General features: G+C 40.4%; 1 protein-coding gene and 1 long non-coding RNA gene across 3 annotated transcripts in view; one reads left to right on the top strand and one right to left on the bottom strand.

Moving 5' to 3' along the window:
* Window positions 1-22,384, top strand: part of IGF2BP3 (insulin like growth factor 2 mRNA binding protein 3) — a 137,492-nt gene that overhangs the window by 99,331 nt on the left and 15,777 nt on the right. Inside the window, exons 4-10 of one of the 2 annotated variants that reach the window (XM_060157155.1) lie at window positions 2,391-2,442; window positions 2,525-2,588; window positions 12,205-12,486; window positions 16,732-16,866; window positions 18,161-18,283; window positions 20,381-20,516; window positions 22,045-22,170. In XM_060157155.1, coding sequence (XP_060013138.1) covers window positions 2,391-2,442; window positions 2,525-2,588; window positions 12,205-12,486; window positions 16,732-16,866; window positions 18,161-18,283; window positions 20,381-20,516; window positions 22,045-22,170 — 918 coding nt within the window. The remainder of the gene's footprint in view (window positions 1-2,390; window positions 2,443-2,524; window positions 2,589-12,204; window positions 12,487-16,731; window positions 16,867-18,160; window positions 18,284-20,380; window positions 20,517-22,044; window positions 22,171-22,384) is intronic. The other variant, XM_060157156.1, reaches the window with a different exon arrangement.
* On the bottom strand, window positions 15,979-18,825 carry LOC132524772 (uncharacterized). The gene is made up of 3 exons (XR_009542013.1): window positions 18,654-18,825; window positions 18,112-18,236; window positions 15,979-16,101 (listed from the first exon to the last, which is right to left on the bottom strand). It is a non-coding gene; the product is annotated as an uncharacterized LOC132524772 (long non-coding RNA).

The following is a 22,384-nucleotide window of genomic DNA, read 5'->3' as shown; positions in this document are numbered from 1 at the left end:
AGTTTCTAATTTCTAGAGATTTTACACATGGGACAGTTGACAACCAATAGCATTTATTATTACTTAGAATGTTGAACTCTTACAAGCAATTTTGTTTTGAACATACTAAACTATGTATAATACATGCAGTGAAAAATTTGATGGCCATTTCCTGGTTTTTTTTCAAGTTAAAAATTTACTTGTATTGTGTCTGTGTGTATATATATATTCACATATAAATATATGTCTATTTGTGTGTATACATATATCAATGTATATATAATTCATATATCACTTTGCCAGTGGGCCTTCTGGAGGCATTAGTTTCATTAGCATTATTGTAGGTTTAGTCAACATTGTTTATAAATCATGGGTATTTAACTTTTGTACTGTTTTCTCTGTAGTAGTAAAAGTTAATGTAGTGTAAGGTAAGCTACGTGGAGACTAACGTATTTAGTGAACAAATTGCTTTTAGGAAGAATTAAGAATGATGTTTATTTAAATTAACATCTATTAAATTGGCACTTACCCCCTACTTCCTACACGCCTCCTCCACCACCTCTAGCTGCCTCCGTACCCCTGCCCCTCAAGGTACCCAAATTTCGTAAAGCTCTACTATTGGAGTGGCTTTCATTTAAAAGCTAAATTTTAAATGGTAGATGTACCTTTCCTGCTGCTTTAATTATTTAAGTTGGAATGAACACCTTGTTAGAATTTTTTAATTTACACAGAAAACATTTATTGGTATTAAAAATTTTTTTTAGTTTTAAAAATATAAGTAGATTGCTGTTTAAATTTTTTTAAAGGCACTACATGTTGCGTACTATCTATTTGCATGGCATTGTGAAAGGTTTCCTATTTTTTGGCCTTTATAAATTAGGTCTCTTATCAACATTACATGCACGGCAGACTTACCTCTAAAACAGGTGAGCACTGTTACAAAGAGTACTGTTCCTAATAAGCTATACTAGTATTTCCCCCTGAGAATGCTTCACTTTATTTATGAGCTATTTGAATGTCATTTTCTGCCTGTATATTTTAGGTGCTGGGGCTAGTACAGTGAACAAAAACTTCCTGTTCATGCCGAGCATGCATTCTAATGGCTGAGACGGACAAATGAAATTTTATGTAGTCAGTTAAGTGTTCTGAATTAAAAGTAAAAAATTACGCTTTATGGTTTAAGCAGTAGCTATAATTTGAGACAAAGATCAGTGTGCTTCTAGACCTCACCCACAGGACATTCCCTGTGTCAAAACTTACCTATGAAAATACTAACCATTCCATTCACAAATAGGTGTTAACCTTATTTAAAATGGAAAAATAAATAAATAAAAAGTTCATCTCCAGACAAACCTTGCTATAGATTTCAATCTGGACTCAGCAGACAAAATAAAAGCCTGAAAGGTACCACTTAAGATAAACATTGCTTTAGAAGAATTTGCTTAAAGTTTAGTAGGAAATTACCATAAAAACTTACTTAGTGAGTTTCTTAATGGTTTACTGTGTCCTGGGGGCCAGAAAACATTCTCAAGGGACTGTCCTTCAAATTTTGCAATTAAATTGATGAGTAAATGGTTCACTGTAAATCAATAGAAGTTTATTTTGTTTTACTTTTCAAGAAAAACCTGTTACAGTTCTTGGAAGCGAATGACAGTTGAATCTGGTTTACATGGATGAGATGTATACCTGCAGTTTATACTGTAATAAAATTCAGTTGCTGTTTTAACAGCCTTTCATTAGAATAACATGCATGTGCAATAATGAAGCTGTGGGAAAGATAGTTCCAACTCTACTTTTTCCAACTCAGTGTACGCTTAGAAGACTAACAGCACAAACTCACTTCTTTTTATACTTTCTACTGTCCCAAGAATTGATAAACCACTTAGATTAGTCTGTAGTTCAAGACTCCAGGCAGAATATCTTTCTTCATTTTGCTAGCCTGCCTTGAGAGTAGTCTGTTCTGATACATCTGTTCCAGCTGTGAAAGGAAGTTCTTTGAAAAGGAATATCTTAAAGATAAAACTTAACGTGGGCCCTTGTCTTGTGACTTGCTATACAAGGAGGAAGTGTGATGATGTGTTGGTGGTGTGTGTATGTGAATTACATGCTTCTTTGTCCTCCAGCCTCAGGGACCAGCAGCTGTAGCTTTGAATATTTTGCTGAGCCCCTATACTTCTTGGTTAAATCAGCTCGAAGTCAGGGACCTCGGGAGAGGCAGAAGAGAAAAACCCACCGTATGCTCCCTATGGGGCCCTTCCCTCACTTCTGTAGGTCCAAACCCCAGTTATTTTTGGGGGGGGGCGGGGGCCTCATTGCCATCACAATTACTTTGTGATTTTAAAACCTAATCCTGCCCTTGTTAATAACGTGGGAAATTGAAAGTTTGTAATTTTCTCTCCCCCTCCTGATAGGTGCTGGATAGTTTACTAGTCCAGTATGGAGTGGTGGAAAGCTGTGAGCAAGGTACATGTCTTCTCAATTGCTTTCAAATTTGTAAAAGGAAGAAAGAAGAAAGAAAACTAACCTATTTTTTTTCTTCCTCTAGTGAACACTGACTCGGAAACTGCAGTCGTTAATGTAACCTATTCCAGTAAGGAGCAAGCTAGACAGTAAGCAGTTTGAAACTTTTAATCTCTGTGTAATAACTAGGTTAAATATAGTACTTATATTTTGGGCTGGTGGGTAGCAGACATAAACTTTATTTTGCAACGTTTGACCTTGCAATTCTTTTTAAGTTTGAATGTCTAATAAGAACCTACATTGGTTAAAGTTTTTATTACATTTTCAGTATATCTTTAATGCCAAGAATATAGTGATACAGTATGAAGCTGAATTGCATCCTGTTTGCAAAAAGCTCTGGGCCTGGATATCATTGCTAAATTACATTAAAGACTTTTTTCCTTGTTATTGGTTATGATAACATACATTGTTGCTGTTTTGCCCAAAGCTGGTAAGTTTATCATGGGTTAAACTAACAACAGTGTTAACTGTTAAGTTTGCTTGTTCGCTGATTTTTCTGATTACTGTTCTCATTTAGGAGTGTGCAGAAGTGGGATTAATGTAATTTGGTGGAAAAAAATATATTCTGATGCAATAGGCAGAGTTTCACAGATCAAAAAAATCTTACCTAGGAAAAGATAATTCTGTAGGCTCGGGAATAATCGAATGAACTGATTGACCACTAGAGAGAGGAAATGAGGATCCCACAAATACTGCTTTTGACTGATCTGCTCAGAACACAAACATGGAGGGATGGCATGCAGGGTACCCAGCAGTGCTGAGTGTCAGCAGACCGTGGAAATTTTGACCACCGCCAGCTAAAGTGCAGGCAGGAACAGACTGTCTGTGCTCTGTGTGGGAAAAGAAGGACCATGCTGGCTGACCCTGAGCCCTAAAGGAGAAAGGCGAAACCAGCAGCAAGAGTGGGAATAGAGCCAGGTTACCAAAGGCAGTACCCACGCATGGAGGGACTATGAAAAGAAAGATGGGGGTGGGAAAGAGATGGAAATTTGCATAACACGAGTGGAACTTTATTTTTTAAATTGGTAATATTCACATGGTTCAGAATTTTAAAGGTCTAAAGATGTATGTAGTGCAGATCTTCCTCCCGGCGTTGTTCCCCACCTACCTTGTTCCCTTCCGTGTAGATAACCGTATGGAAGAACAGCACGTGTGTGTGTTCTTCCTCCTTTTTACCCAAATGATACCATAACATTTGAGTGTTTTATACACGTAAACGTATCTCTTACAGTTGCATAGAATTTGATTGTATGGATATGGAGTGACTTATTCCCAAATTGGATTTTTAGTTCTCTTGCAGTTATGAACGATGATGTATTGAATCCCTTTTGCAGTCATTTTGCAAGTGTGCGAGTATAGCCATAGGTTAAATTCCTAGAAGTAGATTTGCTGAGTCAAGATGGATGTGCATTTTAAAAATTTTGTTGGATATTGATGAGTTTAAATTCCCATCAGCACTGTGCGAGAGTCCATTTCTCCGTAATTCTCCCTAACACAGGGCTTTGTCAAACTTTGCCTATCCAGTGGGTGAGAAGTAGTATCTAATTATGTTAATTTCACTTTTTTCTTTCTCAGGAGCAAAAGACTTGAGATTCACTTTTAATATTTTAATATGAGACTCAATATATTTTTTTTATTTTTTTAAATTGAAGTATAGTTGATTTACAATGTTGTACCACCTCTGCTGTACAGCAAAGTGACTCAGTTTTACATATATCTACATTCTTTTTTTAATATTCTTTTCCATTATGGTTTGTCCCAGGAGATTGGATATAGTTCCCTGTGCTATACAGTAGGACCTTGTTGTTTATCCATTCTAAATGTAATAGCTTACATCTCCCAACCCCAAATTCCCAGTTCATCCCTCTCCCTCCCCCCCATCCCCCCTTGGCAACCACAAGTCTGATCTCCACGTCTGTGGAGGCTCTTAATATATCTTAAAATACTCATTTTTTCCTTCTGTTTGTATCGTTCATTTATTTTAAAAATGTTAACAGTTTATGTGAGGACATTATAGAAGTTGTGGTATATGTTGTAAAACAAACTGATTTCTTACAAACTTTATTCTTCAATCATGATATAAGAGGAATAACAAGAAACTTTCACATTTTTTACCCGAAGTAGATTGGGGGTAAAAGTGAGCAGTGAGAACACAGGGGCTCCATTCATTTACATGTGTTAGTCTTTACAAAGACTGTAATAAATATTACTTGGTAGAGCCAACGCTCTGTTAGATGGGAGATGAGGGACAGCATGATAAACCCAAGGATATTTGGAGATTGTCAGAGGCCTGTCCCAGTTGTGTTATTTGACAGTTTATGTGAGGCTAGCTGGGTAGAGGGGAGGTGTCTCATTTAGCAGTTACACAGCTTTACGGGAGAGTGCATGTCGGAGACATACCCACATAGCTTTGCAGATGTTTGGAGTGAGCCTTCATGGGGACTGGCTGACATTTAGCACCCACAACCCCCTGTAAAAATTCCGAAGCATTAAGAGTACAGGCATGGGAAGGGTAGACTGCTAGCCAAGGCAGAATGACTGCTGAAGGTACTCTCAGCATGACAGCAAGCTGAACGTGGAGGCATTTTAATTCTAAAAGCACTTCGCAGTGATTGTTAGAGATCGTCAGGATCCTGTTGATCACGAGGAGGGACGAAAAGACTGTTAGGAGTTTGTAGTTTAGGCAGTTCTATAATCTAAACAAATAAACTGGGCATTTCAGCGAATGAAAAATCATCATGTCCTTCATTCTAGTAGTCAACCCATTAACATTTATTGAGTACCAGTTATTGACCAAAAGTTGCCAGTGAATAAAGGCAAAGTCTCTGTCCTCGAGGACTTGCCTTCCAGGGCTGGAACAGTATTTGGAGAGGGATTACCTGATTTAATTCCTGTCCAAGTTGAGTTTCCTTCTAGGAATACTGGGTTTTCTCCCTCTCAAGAATTCCAAAGATCAAAGAGAATTAGAAAATAAGTGAGTATTCAGAGAAAGTTAATAGATTTAAAGAATGGACAAATCAATTTTGTGTACAATGTTATGAAAACTATTAGTTTTCTAGTAAGTTTTTTAAAAAGATGTGAAGTGCATTATCATCCTTTGAGGAGAACTAATTTTATTTGAGAGGCATTCGATGTAGTGGAGAAAGCATGGACCCTGAGGTCAGGCAGCTCTGACTGTAACCTTGAGCTCTCTGAGCTTCAGTTTTTCAGCTACAAAATGAGGCCTGACAAGAAACGAATATATTCATGCATATATGCTCATATTTATAGGCAGTGGTCTTATCACATATAAATTTGATAATTTACAGTAAATAATAATTTACTGTAAATAATAATTCTTGTTCAAACCACTGCTTCTGGGCACCTAAAGAACAGCTAGATTTGGCTGGAGCTGGGGAAGGCTGGTCCATTCAGGCCTTGCTCTGCTGAACCCTGAGAGCCTGTTCTCTGAGCTCCAGCAAGACTGTTGCCTAAACTAACCTGGCATGATTTCTTCTTGCCTTTTCCATTGCAGCCATCCAAAGCTCACTTCTTTAGGTGTTAAGGGCTGAGGTGACATTCTCAGCTGACTTCTTTTTTTCCGTAGCATCTGTTACGTGGGCATCTCTGTAACTGGGATGTGCTTGTGCAGGAGCGAGTTGAGCGTGGAGATTAAGAGGATACATTCCAGAGTCCAATTCCATGGAATGGATTTTCTGTGCCACTTCTCTAGCTGTGACTCTGGTCAAGTTAAACTGTCTTAATTCAACCCTATGTGTAAAATGGGAAGGTGGTAAGAGTTCCTAAGTTAGCAACTATTACACATTTTCCCAACATTTTTCACTGCTGTTGATAACACCCCGTTATTGTACAGGATACTTCATTTCAGATAATGACTGGCCACTGACCCTCAGGAGTTAGGGACCAAGTTCAAAAGCCTCTTTTTAAGCTCTATGAATGACACTTTTAAGAGGCTTCTTCAATAAGGCTATGTCTCTAAGAATTTAACATGGAAATTCCTGCCACCTTGTGGCTAAGAAAAAAATCAAAGGTTAACAGTGCCAATATCACTAGGAATGCATGCATCTGCTTTAACTCAAGCCTCAAATTACTAATTTACTAAAATAATACATGAGTAAAAATAATGCAAACTTAAAAAATAAATTATTAAAACCAGGAGTATGGGGCTTCCCTGGTGGTGCAGTGGTTAAGAATCCACCTGCCAATACAGGGGACACGGGTTCGAGCTCTGGTCGAGGAAGATCCCACATGCTGCAGAGCAACTAAGCCCGTGCACCACAACTACTGAGCCTGTGCTCTAGAGCCTGCGAGCCACAACTACTGAAGCCCGCGCGCCTAGAGCCCATGCTCCACAACGAGGGAGACTACCACAATGAGAAGCCCGCGCACCACAATGAAGAGAATCCCCTGCTTGCCGCAATTAAGACCCAACATAGCCAAAAATAAATAAATTTTTAAAAATAGATTAAAAATATGAATTAAAAAAAAGATCAAAGCACTTTATTAAAAAACAAAAAAACAGGAGAATGTACTTAGTATTTCTTGTTCCTGGAAGCAAGAGGGACTTGGGTCTGTGGAATACCTATTCCTTCCATCTTCCAGGGATGCTCAGGTAACAAAGACAGTATTCATTGGAAGATTTGTAATGGGTGACAAAGAACCCTTCAGAATTTGTAGGTATTTAGTTCTATTTTTTTAGGGTTCTTATTTCTTTTCTTTTTTTGTAGTTGGGGCTGTTTATTATCTGAGGAGCTTTTTCTAAAGATTGATTTGGCATTTTATTTTACTTTTTATTTTTTAAAATTGAAGTGTAGTTGATTTAACAGTGCTGTGTTAAGTTCTGCTCTACAGCAAAGTGACTCAGTTTTATATGTATATTCTTTTTTATATTCTTTTCCATTATGGTTTATCCCAGGACATTGAATATAGTTCCCTGTGCTATACAGTAGGACCTTGTTGTCCAGGGGGTTCCTATTTCTGGTGTGTGTTTTTTTTTTGTTGGGGAGTAGGAATATAGTTTATATATTGAAGCTATTATTGCATATCTTTTCATATCAGTTTGAAGATTTGTATTGGGTACACACAGAAGTGTTTGAAACAACTTGGCTGATGGCTAAAGGGAGGATATTTACCCTTAAGCTTTGAAAATTATGTAAATAGAAGATTTATTCTGGAAGAAGAAGCAATAGAGCAGGTAGTGAGACAAAGAAATTTGTTGCCCTTTTTGCCATTCAGAGATAACCACTGTGAAATTTGCCATCAAGTTGGTTAGACTTTGTCCATGCATTACCACTTATAAAATGCTAAAGATCACTCTGTAGAGTTGTGCAGGTTGTCTTTGCATTAACTATATTTATACTGTTAGTAATCTCTATCTGGTATTTCATCCCTACCACAGTCTGTGTAGGTCCTCTATTGGGCATCTGGGTTGTTTGCAGTTGTTTTTTGCCTTTAGAAGTAGTTTAGTAATGAAGTCTTTTGTAGGTAAATATATGGGCTTTGTTCATAATTGTTTCCTTAAGATGCATCCCTGCAGTGGTATTATCAGGCTTTTGGTAATTATTGCTGAATTGTATGTCTCAGCCTCTTATTCTTGGTACAAGGAGAAAATGGAATGGTATGACTTTTCAATAATGGCTAAGCCTCATTTCGTTAGGATCTATGAGATACGCAGCAGTGAGGTCTAGGAATAAGAAAAAGAGATTTTAGACATGGAATTTAGAGTTGAAAGGGACCATAAATCTAGGCTAATGCCAAACAACAAAACGACTTTTCCAGGGTTCCATGGCTACTTAGTCTTCAAGCTGGGCTAGAATTTGGGTCTCTCTTTCACTTCTCAGCTCTGTATGTGTGTACCATTGGATAAATTTGACCTCTCTGTGTCTCAGTTCTTCTTACTCTCTCATCCTTGAGATAAACTGCTTATACTTTCTCTCAAGGCCCTTTCAGTCCTACACTGTGATCTATTCCAATAAACTTAGCAGTGCAATTAAGAGCTACCAGCTAGCAAAACTACTCACCATCTTCTGAATGACTCTTCAAATTGCATCAGAGCAGATTCAAGTAATGATGAGAAACAGCCTCCTGAGTAATACACATGTGGGATAAACATCCTTGAGTTTTGTTGAGCTGAACGCATATGTTTTGAGTAATTATGATGACAATTGTTGATCACACGTCTTGCATGTACAGTAGGGTTGATGAAAATACTATTAAGGTTTCCCCTGAACTCAGCAGACCACCAAATGGTATAGCTGAATATTAAGCTTTGTGCATAGAAAGGTTATAGTGGTTGACTTAAAATTCAGAAGCTTGGAATCTTCAGTCATGAGAAAGTCATTGCTTGCAGTTAAGTTACTCCTGTACCTTCAGCTAGCTGTGTCCAAGTTTGGAGCACCGTGGGCTGAGGGGTTGGGAACCCTGCTTCCTTGGCAGTTAGCAGTGGGATATACACAGTGTGTGCTGTCTGCTCTCTGACAGGAGCAGCCTGAGTTTAGAGCCTTTGGGACCCAGACTGCGCACTGGGTCGTGGAGCCCTGTGCTATCTGACCTCCCAAGTGAGAGAATCTTTTCTTTTCCCCTCCAAGAAATCTTTTTAAAGCAGCACAGTGAAGTTTGGAATTACAGTTTATGCCAATTTGAGAGAGTTGTTTCTTGGGACACACATGACCTTATCTGGATAGCCCCAGAATACATAAAAGGATCTGGTGGCTTACATGTTTATCTCTGTTTATTCCCATGGAGAAGGACGTCTGTCTGCCTGCCTCTCTCACTCAAGAAAGAAGCTAATTACTTTTTTTGGTAACATTACTGACTTAATTCTAGAATCAAACTTTACTTACCCTCTTCTGAAGCTGGCAGTACTCAATTTTATAGTGGGAAAGGAAGTCACTATGGACGGTATTGCCTTTTATCCCTGTAGGTGTAGTTGATTCCTACATTGGGCTTGGCTTTCTTTATGTCTCTGAAAGAACCTTCAATGATCTGTTTCTTCTGGGCTTTTAAAAGGTTTAAAGTTGCTTTGAATGGGGGAATTCCTTGGTGGTCCAGTGGTTAGGACTCTGCGCTTTCACTGCTGAGGGCACTGGTTCGATCCCTGGCTGGGGAACTAAGATGCCACAAGCGGCCCAGCGTGGGCAAAAAAAAGGTTACTTTGAATGAATATCTAAGTGGTTGAAACTTCTGTAATTGCAACTTTCTGTAATAAATATACATCATTGATATTAATAAAATCTCTCAGCTGTTGTCTTCCTTTAGAAATAGCCAAAATATTTTAGGGCCCTTAATCCACATATTCCTTAAGAAAAAAGGGGAGAGGGAAGAAGCAAGGAAAAATGTGTTAACTTAAGGTTCTTGTATCAGGGCATTGGGAAAACAAGTTTTGCTGTGTGCCTGCACCTGTAAAGCTTATGAAAAGAATGCCATCTTTAGCTACTTTTTAAAAATTGAAGTATAGTTGATTTACAATGTTGTGTTAACTTCTGCTGTATAGCAAAGTGATTCAGTTATATATACATTAGAAAAGAATGCCCTCTCATACAAAAATCACATGGAAATATCCCAAGATGTATTGTATTTGGAAAAAAAGCAAGTCACGAGACTATGTCTATCATGATCTCAGTTACGCTTTTAAAGAGGGTACTGAACACGTACACACCTGTGTGAACATGGAAAGAACTGGTCTATTTGCAGAAGTTATCACAGTTAACAGTTACAGTGGGAAGGGTCTTGGAGGGTTGGTGATGGTGACAGAAATTTCTTGATACTTTGTTTTCCTGTATGATTGGGATCTTTTCTAATAAGAGTTCATTCGTGTGCAAGGCACTGTAGGACAGTGATGGAACAGGGGATTGGAGTGAGAAAGGGCAGAATTCTGGGTCCTAAGAACATTGGTATGCCTTGTCTGGTTGCTTGGGTCTGCCATGCAGTTTCATGGTTTTGGTACCCTTTTTGGTGCTGGGACTATCTCCCCCCGCCACCCTTTCCATCCAAGTCAAGAATGGAAAGATCTCCAGATAAGGAAAGCAGTACGTGAACCAGAAATGATCATTCTGAGCAACTAGACAGAGAGCATTTCATGCCTGTATTTCTGTCCCTGCCTGGATTGAACTCAGGGCCCACTGGAGCACCATCTGAGCAAAGAATCTGAGTAAACCTAGAGAAAGCGTGAGGCCTGTTTAAAAAAAATTTTGTTGTGCACTGGGAGTGTGTATTATTAGGATTATGTCTGTGTATGCTTTTGAAACCTTGGTGATACCGTCTGTCAACTTTTTATTGAGTTTTTCACTTTTAGAATATGTAGGTAAGCTAGAACACAACAGTTTGGATGACTGTTATAAACAAGGTAAGTAAAAGATGCCAGACATGAGAGATTACATGTCTACTCATATATATTTATATAGAAATTTAAACAGGCAAAATTAATCTATGGTGTGAGAAGTCTAGGGGAGGGGCAGTGACTGGAAGGAGGTACTGGTTGGTGGGGCTTCTGGGACACTGGTGTGTCTTAGTTCTGCATCTCGATATGCATGTTCACCTTGTGAAAATTCATTGAGATGTATGCTTAAGATTGGGTACTTTTCCATAATAAGGTTCAAAAATGAAAACAAAACAAAACAAAAGTAAAGCTCCTCTCAAAATAGATGAATGGATGCATGGATGGATGGATGGTTAGATAGGTAAGGTAGAAAACAGCTTCATTTGCTTTTTTTGGCTTACTACCACCCCTGTCTCTCTGCCCCAAATCAAATCATAAACTCCACAAGGGCAGGGACTGCTCACTCCCTTGGGGACTGGCTCATAATAGGTATTGAGAATTTATAGTGATTGATTAACCTGAGTATTAAATCCTACCCATCTCCGTTGAGTAGCTTAGAGAATTTTGTCCTTTGATTCTTTTTTTCTTTTTCTTTTTTAATATTTATTTATTTGGCTGCACTGGGTCTTAGTTGCAGCATGTGGGATCTAGTTCCCTGCCCAGGAATCAAACCCGGGCCCCCTGCATTGGGAGCGTGGAGTCTTAATCACTGGACCACCAGGGAAGTGTCCCTGTCCTTTGATTCTTAAAATATTTAAAATATTTGTATTTAAGAGGTTGAAGTAAGGGAGGTGTATATTCGTTACATCCTTTCCATTCTGATTTGGAAAAACTGGCCAGGATGACGACTGCCCGCTCCTCTCTTGCTGTGCCGGTGCTCATAGGCTGTTACTGACCTTATGGGTAATAGCTTAGTCAAGCGTGGGGTTTTTTTTGTTTTTATTTTTTGTTTGTTTGTTGGGTTTTTGTTTGTTTCTTTGTTTTGTTTTGGGGTTTTTTTGGCCACACCATGCGGCTTGTGGTATCTTAGTTCCCCAACTAGGGATTGAACTCAGCGCTCTCAGCAGTGAGAGCGCTGAGTCCTAACCACTGGACCACCAGGGAATTCCCTAGTCAGGGTTTGACAAAGTGTTTTTACTTTATTGGTAGATGGCAAATATGTTCCCTTTGGAAACTTGTTGGTCTTTCCTATGTGTCCTTCAAAGGAAAATTGCAGGTCGGCGGGGGAGAAGTGTATGTGTGTTCTGGGTTTGCTGCTTCTTCAGTGGCTTTATTCAGAAGTTTTAGAGCCAGTAATCCTGAGTGGATTAGGTGGGTATTGCTTTGCTGAAAGGTTTGTTTTATAGCTCGGTTCCTCTTCCCACCCCCTGCTCCTTGTCAACTTTCAGAGCTTTAGACAAACTGAATGGATTCCAGCTGGAGAACTTCACACTGAGAGTGGCCTACATCCCTGACGAAATGGCTGCCCAGCAGAACCCCTCGCAGCAGCCCCGAGGTCGCCGTGGGTTTGGGCAGAGGGGCTCATCGCGGCAGGGGTCTCCAGGATCCATGTCCAAGCAGAAACCGTGCGACTTGCCTCTACGTCTGCTGGTTCCCACCCAATTCGTTGGAGCCATTATAGGAAAAGAAGGTGCTACCATTCGGAACATTACGAAACAGACCCAGTCTAAGTGAGTATTCCTGAGTGTGTGGGGGCCTTCATGCTTTCCCCTTTGGATCTTAATAACACAGTGGGTTGTCTTGGTACTTTGTGTCCTTCTGAACATGGTAATGATCCCTTCTTGTATGGTACTTGGGAACCCGGAAAACCTTTGTGATTTGATACCCTTTTTATTTTTAATAAATAAATTAAATAAATGTATTTATTTATTTATGGCTGCAGTGGGTTGCACGTGGGCTTTCTCTAGTTGCGGCGAGCGGGAGCTACTCTTCGTTGCAGTGTGCGGGCTTCTCATTGCGGTGGCTTCTCTTGGTGTGGAGCGTGGGCTTCAGTAGTTGTGGCTCGAGGGCTCTAGAGCGCAGGCTCAGTAGTTGTGGCACGTGGGCTTAGTTGCTCTGCGGCATGTGGGATCTTCCTGGACCAGGGATCGAACCCGTGTCCCCTGCATTGGCAGGCGGATTCTTATCCACTGCGCCACCAGGGAATTCCCGTGACTTGATATCTTAGTGTTCATTTCATATAAACCTGGGGCTAAACCTTAATCTCAAAGGGAACTTCAAATTTTCACACATGAATGGAAAACAAATGATACTTAATCCACTCCTGATGAGAGAGGCCCTGATAAACAAAAGGGCAGCTTCTAGGTTCTCTGCTCCCCCATCTCCACTCTGACCTCCAGTGATAACTGCCTTCAGTGCTTTTGGAAGTCATTTTCGTCCAATACAGAGATAGTTTTTCAGTCTTGCTTTACTTCAGTGAAGAATCATTCAGCTATGGTCCATAGTTATCCTGTGTTTAAGCCATGTAGTTAGAATGGTTGTTTCTTTAGGATGTTGTTTGATAGTTTTAATTTGCAGATTTTGAGGAATTAGAAGATTCTCCATCAAACCTTGGCGCTAACTTTTTAGGAGTAGAAAGCAGGAGCTATTTGTTTTTATTTACCACTGTAGCCCCAGTGGTGGGCATGTTGCCTTATATGTAGGTGGGTCTCATATTTGTCAAATGAGTGAAATAACTATATGTGAATTATATTTAATGCCCTTAAAATATATCTAAGGTACTTTCTCAATTTTGAAGCTCCAGTGATTATATATTCATTGTTTTGCTTTAGTAACCATCCTGTTTGCTTTAGTAACCATCCTGTTATGCTGTAGTGAAGATTTTGACCCAAAGAAACTTGATAATGAACTCTGTCCTCACCCTTAGTTCTGTAAATTGCTACCAGGCACACCTCTGGGACAGCTGCTGCCATATTTCCTGAAGAACTCTGCGTGTATTAGGGAGAAGAGGCTGTGTGTACAAATCTCTCTTGTGTCATTCTATAGGAAAGGGTAGGGAAATGGCCCCTGGGCCAGCTCCAGAGATGACTGTGGATCATTTTGCTCTTTAAATTTAGTAAGAAAAATTATTATTTTGTGTGGTTCAAGGAGTTAAGCAGAGTCGTCTTCAGAAACTGCGACTAAACCTTGTGCTGTGTATATCTTGCCTATGTGTTTGTTCCAATAGGCTTAAGAGGCTATCCATGTTCATCACAGGCACCATGCCTGCCTTGAGCTGACTGACTCATTTCTCACGCAGAAACAAACGAACTGTGTCTAGTGGTGGTTGCGTACCCACTCCCCTGTGGAGTGACATCTGGTCCTGCCTTCCCCTGCTTTGAAGCAGGAGTTGCTGGGTGCTGGTTACGTTTGTGCAAACTCAGTGGCTTTGACTTCATAATGTAGAGTGTGGGGAAGACAACTGAACCATAGCCTAATCACTTTTCATCTTAAATTTGCCTGGTTTTAATATTAAAATTTAAGGGCTTCTTGCTTCCCTTGATTCCCCGTTACCTGCAGAAACTAATTATTCAGTGGTTTGCCTTCCCTGTCACATGGCAGATTAAAGTTGTTCCTTTTAAAGCTACTCATTTCCTTGTAGGAGGAAAGAGCTTCTGTGATTTAAATTGCACTGTTTGTTTTATTTAAGCAGGAAGATGGAGGATGGAGCGGGAAGGGAAGCAATTTTTGTTGTATCCGATGATTCACTTGCAGCTCTGCCAGCGGATTTAATTAACTCTTGCCATTGAAACTAGTCATTATCAGATCTTCTATTTCTGGAATGGCCTCGCAGGGCTACCCTAATCTGTAAAGCAACATCACGTTCTCTCAGACGATCAGAGTTTAGTAATCCTTAACACAGTGAGCAGATGGAAGTAAACCGGGAGGAGGGAGACTAACATGTTACCTACTAGAAGAGAGACAATACTTACAGTGATTGGGGATTGAAACCAGTGACTGGAAAGGTGGTTCCTGAGATCAGAACTGTTATCTAAGATACTTTTCTTATTGGTTATTTCTAGATATCCCTTATTTGTTTCACTTCTACATTGCCCTAATTTTTAGTTACAGGTTTTAATTCTGAGATAAATCTTCAGTTTTCAATCAGACATTTAGGAAAATGAAATCCAGGCCTTGATTTTATTGGCAGGATGAAGTAGTCCTTCTCATGACCACTAGTTACGCAGCTCTTCATCTAGTGTTTGAGTGGCCAGGGGAACTCACCAGTACTTAATTTTCCCTGAACACATTTTTTTTTTTTGATAGTTGATTTTCTTTCTTGTACTTTTTAAACAGAAGACTTATTTTTGTATTTAATTCAAAACGTACAAGTATGTACGTTAAAAAAACAAAAACAAAGAGCTAATCTTCATCTAACCCCCAAGGTGACCATTGTTAAGTTGGGGATATGTCTTTACAGGACTCGTTCCTTGTACCTACTAACATGTGTAGCTTTAAATGAGAAATCATACCATGGTATGTATTGCATTTTTTTTCACATAAGATCAAGGACCTCTAACTATGTTGGCACCTGTAATTTAACCACATGATTTTGAACAGCTGTATAGTATGGATGTAATGTTATTTAACTGTTTCTTCCTGAGAGGTATTTCAAAGATAATTCCAACTTTCTTTCTATTACAAATAGTGCTACAGTGAACGTTCCTGAACTAGTGATTTTCAAGCAGTAGTGGTCCCACGCTGCAGACGTTCGGCAATGTCTGGAGACATTTTTGGTTGTCACATGTGGATGAGAGGGGGGTGCCACTGGCATCTAGTGGGCAGAGGCCAGGGATGCTGCTGGACATCCTACAAGGCACGAGACGGCCTCCACAGCAAAGCACTAGTCTGATCCGAAAGGTCAATACTGCAAAGGGTGGAAAACACCCGTCTTGGCCCATGTATGAGACTACATCTGTAGGAGGCGTTACGAGAAGTAGGATTCTTAGGTCAAAAGATCATAAGCAGGGCTTCCCTGGTGGCACAGTGGTTGAGAGTCCGCCTGCCGATGCAGGGGACACGGGTTCGTGCCCGGGTCTGGGGGGATCCTGCGTGCCGCGGAGCGGCTGGGCCCGTGAGCCATAGCCGCTGAGCCTGCGCGTCCGGAGCCTGTGCTCCGCAACGGGAGAGGCCACAGCAGTGAGAGGCCCGCATACCGCCAAAAAATAAAAAAAATCGTAAGCAGCTCAGCTCTGATAGGTCCTGGCGGTTTGCTCTGTACTCTGCACCGAACCAGAAGGGTGGCCATGCCCAGATGCGCATCCTCTTGCCAGCACTTGATTTCATCCATTAACATGCTCGCAGGCCTAGAAGAAAATGACACCTTGTTTTAATGACCAGTGACGTGGAACATCATTTTGTGTTTACTGGCCATTTGTTTTTCTTTGAAGTGAAATTGCCATCTCTTTGGCTTCCATTCCCATCACTGTTTGTTATGCACTTTCCTCTCTCAAGGAGGCAAAATGTAGAAAGAGCCCTGCCAGAGGAAACAGAGGAGCGAAATTCCCACATGTGACGGATCGTGGACATACAGTATTGCATCAGGAGTTCCACCTGGCTTGTGGAATTCCAGCTGCAGTCCTCTTGGCTTGTGTTCCCGTCCCCCTTGGTTTTAGAGCAGAAGAAAGCCTTTTGTTTGAAGCCAGGCTCTCGGACGTGAGATGTTTGACCTCTGGCACCTAAAAGGAAAATTAAGCACATGCAGCTTGGGCAGAATGAAAAGATGCCCCTGCATGAGCAAAGATAGGGGAGTACTCCTGGAGTTAAAATTGGTCTCATCCATGGTGATAGCTTATCGAGACTTGATGCTTTTGAGGGGAGTGAGTCATCCACTCTTTGCCCGGAAGTGCTGTGACTTCAAAGTTGGTAATTACAGACTCTATTGTGAATACATGCTTACAGCTCTTGTTTTCCTCTCCCTTTGTGCCCACCGGAAGAATTGACGTCCACCGTAAAGAGAATGCAGGTGCCGCTGAGAAGTCAATTACTATTCTCTCTACCCCTGAGGGCACTTCTGCGGCTTGTAAGTCTATTCTGGAGATTATGCATAAAGAAGCTCAAGATATAAAATTGTGAGTAAAGAGGATTACCCCGTGAAGAGGTTGATATTTACACTGTCTTATTTTGGAATTCTGTGACACAGTTCTTGGGAATTGCCAACAAAGAAAGAGAAATAACTGTCCCAGAGAGCGACAGAGGGTTGGCACTATTGATTTGGTAATAAAGCATAAGTCTTCTAAATACTTTGTTTTCATTCATGTTTGGATATGTTGTGAGTGGTGTAATGGGAAAAGTCTAGATGTAAAAGAAGGCAATTGGGTGTCATAGGAAGCTCACCTAAGGTCCAAGAAGTATCCCTGGGATTTACCCAAAGCAGGGACCCCAAATCCTCACTCCTTTACTTGGAGCTCGTTGGAGCTCTGTCCATGTCTGCCCAGCCTACCCTGCAGCAGCAGGGAGTATGGAGGTGGGGAAATCCCTAATCATGTGCTGCGGTAAACTGGAGATTGATTGGGGCGTTTCAGGTTGAAACTCTAAGTATCTTTTGCACAGGAACCTTGAGCAGAGGTTGGGTTCTCTGCTGCTTGTAGCATCCAGCACAGTGGTGTGCTCAAAGTAGGATCCAGAGTAAGATGCTAGACTTAGCTTGGGGACCTAATGACTAGCATTTAATTTGTAGGGACCTTTGAAATATATTACATATATTTTAATTATAAGGTATTATATGTTGCTGTATTATAAGATTAAAATTCTTTTTTAGTACAGAGAAAAGTAAAGAAAAAGCCCACCATTCAGATAACCCCAATGACATTTTAAAACAATGCTACATATATGACTTGGAAATTCAGAAAGGTACACAGTGAAAAGTGAAAGCCGTCCCTTCCTGCTCTTATACTGTTTCCCCAAGGTGTAACCACTGTTGAGTTTCTTCTGTTTCCCTCTATAAATTGTACATGTTACCTCCAGGACTGTGTTTTAAAATTATTCTGAAATCACACTGGTTTGCATTTGTACATGGTGTTCTGGTACTCAGGGTTTCAGAATATGGGTTTGAGTAAGGTGTTTTCAAAGAGCTAACAGAATCCATTTTGGGAAGACATTCCCTGAGATGAATAAAAGAAAACTTTTAAACATTAACTCCTATCCAAATACTTGCCAGTGTTCTTTCACCCCCTCTATTCATGCATTGCTAGAATGTAGGCTAATGGTCAGCACGCTTTAAACTATACCTAGCAGGATTCTTCCTATATGGTAGGTAGGAAGTAAATGTTTAATGAACGAATATTGTCTTTTTACCCTACGGTAGGTTTACTTACCCTGATTTGATGGCCCTTTTTTTTGCTTTGTTTTTTTCTTTCTTTACAGCACAGAAGAGATTCCCTTGAAGATTTTAGCCCATAATAACTTTGTAGGACGTCTTATTGGTAAGGAAGGAAGAAACCTTAAAAAAATTGAGCAAGACACAGACACTAAAATCACAATATCTCCGTAAGTGCTGGCTTGCTTTCTTTTGAATCAGAAAACTTTCACACACCGTTTCTAAGCTGTAGGTTATATATTAAGCATTTTACAACTCTTGGAGCTGGCCTGTACCACCATACTTATACTTCATTTCTCAAACTGAGTCTACTGCCTGCTATCTGTTTCTAACTCATAGTGAAAGTATTATCTGTTCCCACTAAAAAGGCAGGATGCACTAAATACTTCACATTCATATTTCCTAGCTGAAGTCTTGGTCAGGTTTTCTGGCATATACTCCCAAAGTTGGAATATATAACCCAGTGTATTATGCACTGCTGTGTAACAAATTATCCCAACACTGGACCGCTGACGACAAGGGTAAGCATTGACTGCTCACCTAGTTTCTGTGGGTCAGGAATTCAGGAACAGCTTGACTGGGCAGTGCTGTTTGGGGATCTCTTGATGTTGCTGAGAAGTTGATGGCAGCTCTGGGAGTGAGGCCTCAGCTCCTCACCTCCTGGGCCTCGCCACAGGGCTGTTTGCGTGTCTTAAAGACACGGCAGCTCTCTTCCCTCGGTGAATGATCTAGGAAAGAGCAAGACGGAAGCGGCAGTGTCTTTTATAGCATAGCCTCAGAAGTCACACTTTTTACCATTTTTCTATTGCTGTTGACATGTTGGCTCTAGTTAGTGTGGGAGGAGACTGCCCATCCCTGGGGAGTGGGGATTTGGGGGCTGGCCCCCATGCCTGGGGCCATGAATGCCCTGAAATTATATGGAAAGGCCTTTGTCTTCTGAGGGTGACCTTCCTTCAGAGTACCCCCCAAAAAGTCGAAGAATAGTAGAGAAAGACTGGGGCAATATGTTCACGTAGTAAGGAGTTTTCAAAGAAAGGGATGGAAAGGAAGTGGGAGAGTTGTGCTTTGTGGGAAAGAAAGGAAAAACCGCAAAGTGGTAAAAATAACAAATGATCCTACCCTGTCTTGAATGTTATGCTCAGAAAGGGGAGGGTTTTAATAGAAAATAATCTTAAAACCTATTCTGGAAGCAACTATTTTAAAAATTGTAACAGAAAATGCTTGGCAGTGGAGAGGTGGGTTGAGCCTGGAGATGAGACCTACACTTGTTTGTCTAAGACAAATCATCTTCATTGTGTAGATGTCTATATTTTTAGCGAGTTTAGGAAGAAGTTAAGGAAAAATATCCTATTCATCTGGCTCAGGTCTAGCTTGAGACATTTTGCTAGTAGTGAAAATGAGAATTTGAACCCTAGGAACATGAAGGGGAGCTGTCTCAATATTCTGTATCCTTTCCATCTGTGTATTTAGTCTTATCTCCATGGTAAGTATCTCCCACTGGTTCCCTTCAAGGCTGTTGAGTGGCTCAGGCTTAGGTGGTCTCAGTTGTCACCTGAATGGATTTTGAAACTTCAACAGAAGCTGAGTGAAGCAGGGAGTTTCTGAATATTGCTGTTGCATTCTCACTTTTTAGTTGTCTAAATGGTCATCGAGGGACTATTTTTAAAATTTAGTCAAAATGGATTGATTTGTATTATTTCCTGAAGCCTACGTCAATCTAAATTCTAAAATTACCGTCAAAAATAAGTTTAAATTCTGGCTTGCCCTTTTGGAATATTTCCGTGCTTATTCCTTGCTTGGCGACCTAGAAAATGCAATTGCATGAGAATGCCAGTTAACGCCTCGAATTGGTCAGTGCAGACTAGGAACATACTCATTAAAGGTTATGTTCATTTGGTTCTTGGTTTCCACTAGAACTGTAGATTCCTCCGATCATCTTCTTTACATTTCACTGTTAAATTGTGAAAATAGTTCACCTTAAGTGGTCAAGAAGTGCACTCTATTTAAAACATGGACTTAATCGAACTGTGTACACTCAGCAATGTTTATTGAGAAGGTGGGAGGGGCAGTATTTTCTCTCATGCAGTTTTACAATTCTTGGAGTCATGTCTTTTGGGGCTTACTCATCTTTCATCATGGCTAACCACCCACTTTTACATATTGCCAGCCTCCACAGTTGGGTTTTAATTGCCATCTGTGGCTGGACTATTACTGTCTTCCTCCTATAATTTCCAGTCTTTTTCTTTCCCCTCTGTTTCAATCTGCAGGTTACAGGAACTGACGCTGTACAATCCAGAGCGCACCATTACGGTCAAAGGCAGTGTGGAAACATGTGCCAAAGCTGAGGAAGAGATCATGAAGAAAATCAGGGAGTCTTATGAAAATGATATTGCTTCCATGAATGTTAGTTTTAATATGAAGGAAATGTCTTTATTTTGATGAACAATCAAAAGATGTTTTCAATTGCATTAACATTGATTCCTTTAAGGGTGTCTTTGTTAGATGTGGTTTCTAATTGATTTTTAGCACCACGGTGAGTGCCCTGGCATAGTTGGCAAGATGCAGACTTTGACATCAGGCTTGGCTATCTCTGTGATTTTAGCCAACTTTGAGCCTTAGCTTCCTTACCTGTGAGGTAAGGCTAATACCTCCCTTAAAAAGGTTAATCTCTCCCATACCATGTGAGTTGGAGGGAGATGATAGTATTGTAGGAATGTGGGCTTTAGAGGTCTGTGAACTGGGTTTGAATCCCAGCTCAACCATTTATTAGCTGTACCTCTATTCTCTTGGACAACTTATTTGGTCTCTCTGAGCACCAGTTTCCTCATCAGTAAGATGGGGCTACTGCCTACATGGCATGCTTATTAGGATTATAATAGATACCGTGCATATAAAAGCTACCGTTATGAATACAAATTTAAAATTTGGTTACTCATAAACCTTGGAGATAACAGAATTTCAAATGACAAAACAATCTGTGTAGTGCAAGTGCATTGCTGACATTCCTTAATGGATGGAATGGTGCAGAAAATGCAGCGTTTCCAAAGTCTATCTTGAATTTTCAAGTAAATGATTAAAAAACAGTTCCTCGGTTGGGCCTGTCATCTGAAACATTACACCTAAAAGAAGGGAAAATGTGAAAATGATATTACCTTTGTGAGAAGAGCCTGGAATGCTAATCATTTTACCCCCACATGACTGCTGCCTACCTACCTTCCTTCACATTATAACTGCTCATCCAAATGTTTCAGAGTCGCCTGGGGGTAAATTCAGCCCCATAGACCTTTAAAAAAGATTCTTGAGTGTGCTCAAGTCTGAACTCTGTAGTCCCCACCTTATTTCCTTAACCCTTATCAAATTAAGCCAAAACAAAATCCCATTTCTGGCTCCTGGATCCATTCCAAAGATAGGTTTAATTGTAGAAGACATGGGGATTGGACCTGATTTCCAAAGGGCTTGATTTTGTTTTGGGTCTTTAGACTCATGACTGCCAAATTTTTTCCATGGCGTAAAGATCTCTTAATATCTGCTATCTGGTTTGCTCTTCAATGAACAAATCTTGTTTGCTTGTATCTTCAATTAATGCAAGATTTTCAGTCTCTATTTACTGTGTGCCCAGAGTGTACAGATTACATATATGTCTGAGCGCTGTGAGCTGGTCGTAAAGGCAAGAAAGCTGTGTTCCCTGCTTTGAGGAACCTAGCATGGCTTCAGGTCAAAGAGGAGGCGGCAGACGGCACATGGATTTTAAAATATCAAGAATTGTAAACAGACATAACCTACATACTCAAGTATAATCACATGGAACATCTGCTTTGTTCTAAAATTTGAGTCATAAAACGAGGTCACAGTCTGGATATTATCACATATAAATGCTCACTTACACTTGATCTTGTAATTGTAAAATGAAGGGACCTTTTTACCATTGCAGCTTCAAGCACATTTAATTCCTGGATTAAATCTGAATGCCTTGGGTCTGTTCCCACCCACTTCAGGGATGCCACCTCCCACCTCAGGGCCCCCTTCAGCTATGACTCCTCCTTACCCACAGTTTGAGGTAAGACAATGTGCCTTGGCTTTCTTTATGGTTGAGGGGGATGAAGTCAAAGGGACACAGTCAGACTCTGTTGCCCTCGAGTAGGGTAACATTAAATGCTAATTGGGAAAAATCTTAATGCGAAACCTGGTCCCCGTGTGATCTCTCGTCAGTTAGGAGCCAGCACAGGCTTTTCAATTCTTGTCACTAGAACCTTCTTATCTTTGCAGAGTAG

The sequence above is a fragment of the Lagenorhynchus albirostris genome, chromosome 8, assembly GCF_949774975.1.
Source record: "Lagenorhynchus albirostris chromosome 8, mLagAlb1.1, whole genome shotgun sequence".
Taxonomy (NCBI): domain Eukaryota; kingdom Metazoa; phylum Chordata; class Mammalia; order Artiodactyla; family Delphinidae; genus Lagenorhynchus; species Lagenorhynchus albirostris.
The sequence above is the reverse complement of the archived record's forward strand: the minus strand, read 5'-3'. Positions and strand labels throughout refer to the sequence as shown.